The 5,840-nt window shown below is 32.0% G+C and overlaps 1 protein-coding gene across 1 annotated transcript; it reads right to left on the bottom strand.

Moving 5' to 3' along the window:
- Positions 1 to 4,727: 4,727 nt before the first annotated feature.
- LOC114170366 (S-adenosyl-L-methionine-dependent methyltransferases superfamily protein) lies at positions 4,728 to 5,639 on the bottom strand. Its single transcript, XM_028055840.2, has one exon. It carries the CDS (start codon positions 5,576 to 5,578, stop codon positions 4,847 to 4,849), a length of 732 nt encoding a protein of 243 aa, XP_027911641.1. The 5' UTR covers positions 5,579 to 5,639; the 3' UTR covers positions 4,728 to 4,846.
- Positions 5,640 to 5,840: the final 201 nt, after the last annotated feature.

The raw sequence follows: 5,840 nt of genomic DNA, 5'->3' as shown, positions 1-5,840 counted from the left end.
CTTAAAGTATCAGATACTAATACGTATCAGACACAAATATGCAATCCATTTCAATATATCATAGACAATAAAATTATATAAATTATTTATATTTAATTTATAGTTATAATTTTATTATCATAAATTATTAAATAATAATTAGATTTTTATAAACTTAAATTAAAAGAATAAATATATTATAATTTTTAAAAATATGCACAGATTGACCTAATAAATATGGCTATAATGCACAGCAGATGTCTAACAGCCTCCTTATCTACTATAAAATTATTAAATTATAGTATATTTCATTATACATAATAATATAACTATACAGAATATATATATATATATATATATATATATATATATATATATATATATGTATTGTAGATTGAATTATAATAATAGCTATATTGCAGGTGAAACAAATTGTAATAAGATACTAATGACACTCTATGTCTAATATGTTTTCTTAAGTTTTACATAAGAATGTGTTGAAATTTATATGACACAAGAAACATATTAAAATATTACAATTTAAAAAAATATATAAAATTGAGAGAGGATCAACCATAAATATTAATTTAATATTATAAAGATTATAATTATGTCTTAAGTTTACTATATCATATCAATATTAAGAATTGAACTCGGATAGTCTCAGCAGAAACTGAATACATATAGTAGAGACGAACTTCATACCAGCAGTAACGAAACGCATACCAGCAGAAAATAAATAAGTGTTTCAGAATTAAAAGTTTATAAGTTCTTCAAAATCTAATTCTTGATTTTTTTTTTGATTTCTTTGTATTGCAACTAAAAGTAACTTTAAAATTACATTTAGATAAAAAAGAGTCATCTTATATAAAAATGTAAATTTATATCATAATGTTAAATAGTTTATTCATTGAAATTTATAATAATATGTAATAATTCGTTGTTCTAAAGATTTTTTTCATATTTTTATTGGATACATTTTTTTTTGTTGGCAAGTTTTATATCGATGTTAGGTTATTGAGTCAAGTTTTTATTTTTCAGTATTTTATATTCTTTCAAAAATACATTGATTTTGATACGGTTTAATATATTTAAAATTATCAAAATTAATGTGTATTTTAAAAACACAATGTCAAAACAACACGAAAAATCGAACAATCCAATAATTCTGTTATTCGGTTAGAGGGTATATCAAGCTATAAAGTTAACCAAAAAATTTAAGGAATAAAAGACAATGATCATGAACTCCAAACTGACTTCAATTTCAATCTTAATTATATGACTTCATTTTAAATTTCAAAAAAATTATGTTAATCAAAGTTGTGTTCCTATCACAGGATTTTATTACTAACATGAAAACCGTTGTTGATAAACACTACTTCAATTATATAAAGTTGAAGTTGTATCATACAAGAACAACTTATCCATAATAGACATAATTTTTTTTAAAATCATCACATTTTCATAATATCTAGCCAAAATTACATTAATTTCAAGTTATCCATTTAAGCTTTAGATATGGATCTACAAGATATATTTATGAGAAGAATATTTCTAAATTGTGTAAAGAGCTATGTTACCTGATTTTAATCTTTTAAATGAGGCAATGTCTTGGTTACTAAAAGAATGGTGTATTATTAATTAATCTAGTTATCTTTTCTAGGTTCATAAAGAAATGTATTTATTATGGTAAAATGATATTGGAAGATTTGGATTGGTATCCTTTCAAAATAATCTCTGCTGATGGAAAATGAAAGGTGAAACTTTGTTAAACTCAATCTTCTAAACCTGTTTTTACTTCATAACCACCTTCACTAAATAGAAAGTATTGTTTTGTTAATATTTATATGCTGCATATTTTTTACGAGATAATAAATATTCTGACGAGGTAGAAAATTAATATAAAGTTAGAATTAAACAGATATCAGTTATCTGAATTAAACAGGAAAAACTAAATTGTTTCTATCAGAATTTAATTAAACTACTTTTAATTTAAATAAGGGTTAAATATGTTTTTGGTCCCTTAAATTTTAATGAATTTTGGAATTAGTACATTTCAAAATTTTGTGTTAGGAATCAAGTGTGAGTCTAAGTCTCACATTGGGTAGAAATAAGAAAGTAGAACATTATATAAGAATAAAGACCCATAAACCCTTGCCTTAAGATTTTGGGTTGAGAGTGATGTCAATTCCTTATATGGTTGGGCTCAAGTCTCACTGGTGTTTGTTGTCCCCAGTGAAACCCCCTCTATAAACCTAACAAGTGGTATCAGAGTTAGGTTTGTGTGATTATATTATGCTGCTATTGTCATTAGAATAATGTTGTGATAGTGGATAAAGTGTGGTGATGTGAAAGTGCACGTTTAGGAAAGTTCTGGCTAAAAAAGACTTAGTACTTAAGCGTGTCCATTAGTGACCCACCTCTCTTTTTTGGGAATTACCTAGTGCACTGATTCACGATCTGCTTCCATTGTTCCATTAGACAATATTATTCATAGTGAGAAGTGCATAAGTCAGTTTTAAAGCCATGACAACAAGATACGAGATAGAGAAGTTCAATGAGAAAAATTTCTCATTGTGGAAACTGAAGATGAAGACAATTTTGAGAAAGGACAATTGTCTAGCGGCAATTGAAGAAAGACCTACGAACATTACAAATCAAAAGTGGAAGGAAATAGATAACAATGTTATAGCAAATTTGCACTTAGCATTTGCAGATGTGGTTTTATCCAACATTTCGAAGAAGACTACAACAAAGGAGATTTGGGATACTCTCACAAGCCTGTACGAGATTAAGTCACTTCACACAAGAATATTCTTGAAGAGAAAACTCTATACTCTTCGAATGAGTGAGTCTACATCGGTGACAGACCACATCAACAATCTAAATACATTGTTTGCCCAACTTTTAACAACAGATTTTAACATAATTGAAAATGAATGTGTGGAGCTTCTACTACAGAGTTTACCTAATTCGTATGATCAGCTCGTCATCAATATTACAAATTACAACGTTGTTGACCTCCTACACTTTGAGGATGTTGTCGAACCTATTCTTGAAGAAGAATCCAGGCGAAAGAGCAAAGAGGATATGATGAAAAGTGCAAAGCAAGCAAAGGCTTTGACGATGATGAGAGGCATATTAACAGAACGTGGATCTAGTGGAAATCAAATTTGTAGAGATCAAAGTCTCGAAGGAAAAGGCATTTCAAGTGCTACCATTGTGGCAAGAAAAAGCATGTGAAGAAAGATTGTTGGCATTGGAAGAATGGAGGAAAGTTTATTGAAAATTTTTAAATTGTTTAGGACTCGGTAAATCACAAAAATATAATAAGAATATATGGTAAGTTGATTACAAAATATTATATCAGTGCAATTTTGTCCACCTCGTATGCTTATTGAGCTAAGTGTAAGGAACTATTTTTGAGATTAAATAAGGATGAAATAAGTGTGTGATACATAAAAAATGTGGAAATGATAATTAAACTGAATCATATTGTAAGTTTTGTGTGTGAGTGATGTTTAGAGGTTAGTTTTAGATTTAAGGGAAGTGAGATTAGTAAGACCAAGGACTATAAGTGCTAATCTAAAATTTTCCTTCTTATTTCTACAAAATAAAACTTAAATTTAATCTTCTTCAATTGTATTCCCTAGTTCTTCCTCCCCACATATTCAAAATTCCTCTTCCCTTCCTTTGAAAATATTCCATCTAGGCTAGCTATGGGATATAAGAAAACATTTAAAGAGAGATTGTCAAGAAATTATTAGTGTCCAACTTCATCATCCTTATGGAGTCAGGTTTTCTTAGAATACAAATAAAGCTAATCTCGATTTAACTTTCAATGTCGGTATCATATGATTTGTGAAACTTTTAATAGCTATGCATGCATAGAATTTTGAAGCTAATTGAGAAAAAAAGAGTACATGATGCACCAACCAGCCATATGATGTAATTAGTGAGGATGAAATATAAAATAAACAGAAAGCATTAACATTATCTCAATTTTCGATCTAAGTCCAGTTCCCTAATGCCCACAATGCAAGGCTCCAACTAAACAAAAATCAAACAATAGAAACAAGAGCTAAAGAACATCATTCTCGTAACTGTAAAAAAAAAAAATCAATCATAGCTAATACTCATACTCAGTGATCATGAGCAGATATTCATCTACCCTACCTACACCATTAAGAATAACTATTCTTCTTCTTCTAGCAGATACAAAAAATCAGATATTACCAGTCACCCTCGATTCCATTAACGATAAGAACAACAAAAATTTCACCGCCAGTTCAATGATCGTTAATTCACCAATGTTATCAATGGCAGAGGAGGCCAAAATTTTGCCATTTAAACACCCCATTACAGTCCATGAATCTGCCATTTCAGGCCTCTTATCACAAATTGCAGTAAAATATCATCAGATTATAGCACCAAGAAGTCACTATAACGGTTAGTTATCAACATTTTGAACACAGCACTTCCAAGTGAAACAGAAATTGGATTCAGATGATTCAAAAGTGAACATAACCATCACATAAGACAAACATGCTCAATGAAACACTTTAACCAGTGAACAGCAATATATTACTAATAAAAATCATCCCTAACCAAATAAGAAAAGGATAAATTAGGAACGAGTTTAATTTTCATGCTCTGTCAACTATAAGTAAAAGTTAACACATTTAGCATTCATCACAATTTGTTAATAGATGACTCTACTTATTCATGATGAATTGCAATAGATGATAAGGTTTACGACTTTGGTTTCTAATTGTTTAAGGTATAAGAAATTGCACAGAAGAATTACACTAACCAATATACATAAATACATAAACAAATAAAAAATACAAGATTTAGGGGCAATGAATCAAGAAGTATTATCACTAGTTCTCATAAGAATGCTGGTCATTCTCGTTCCAGACAAAGAAACATTACTGGATCTAACAAGCTTCGAATTCCTAAACAAACCTACCACCTCTCTCACCTCATCGTCCCCACATTCCGCCACGAGGACACAGCACGCGCCGCCAGACCTGACCACGCGCTCCATCTCTGCGGCGAAGCGCGCTGGGAAGAGTGCATCGTCGAAGCGCGCGGTGAAGGCGAGGTCGAAGGCGCCGTCGAAGAACGGGAGGTTGTGCGGATCGGCGCGGCCGACGAGCGGCGGCGATTCGAGGATCTCGACGCCGGTGACTTCCTCGACGCCGAGGCGATGAAGCGCCTCGACCTCGTGACCGGCGCCGGCGGAGATGCAGAGGACGTGGGAGTGGTTATGGAGGATTTGGAGGTCGCGGAATAGGACGGAGAAGGAGTGGACCTTGACCTTCCAGAGGCGCGTGGAATGGAGGCGGAGGTTGCGCTTCTCAGTGGGGACGTGGAGGCGCGTGGTGAAGTCGCAGGTGGACTTGGGGAAGTGGAGGTGCGGCTTGGCCAGCGCGCGGCCGGGGACGCAGGTGTTGGGCGTGCGGAGGAATAGGAAGAGGAGCGTGAGGGAGGCTATTGTGATCGCGGCGCACGATAGCCTGTTGAGAAATTTGTCAATTTTATTGTCAATGAGTTTCTCTTCTCCCACGCCTTCATGTTTTCCAGATCTCCTCATCTCCTTCTCTTCCCTTCACTCTCCTAACTCAACTGCATTCTTAATCTAATTATTTCATCCATTCTGTTATCTTTCTACCTTTTATTTTTATATTAAATTATAATCATTTTTTATTTTTTATCAATAAACTATTTCCAAAGATTCACTACATTAATTGTCGATGTTTTATTTGGTAAAAATTTAAAATAAAAAATATTTACATATGAAAAATAGTAAAAATAATAGTCGCGTTTCGATTCAGAAATAAAAAAATAAAATAAAA

This window comes from Vigna unguiculata, chromosome 11, assembly GCF_037176805.1.
Source record: "Vigna unguiculata cultivar grain cowpea cultivar isolate G323 ecotype 2 chromosome 11, ASM3717680v1, whole genome shotgun sequence".
NCBI classification, from domain to species: domain Eukaryota; kingdom Viridiplantae; phylum Streptophyta; class Magnoliopsida; order Fabales; family Fabaceae; genus Vigna; species Vigna unguiculata.
This window is presented reverse-complemented; position numbering and strand designations above follow the sequence as displayed.

Bases quoted from the DNA above. Each gene is read 5' to 3' on its own strand.
- LOC114170366 (XM_028055840.2), bottom strand. From the start codon at position 5,578: ATGAGGAGATCTGGAAAACATGAAGGCGTGGGAGAAGAGAAACTCATT.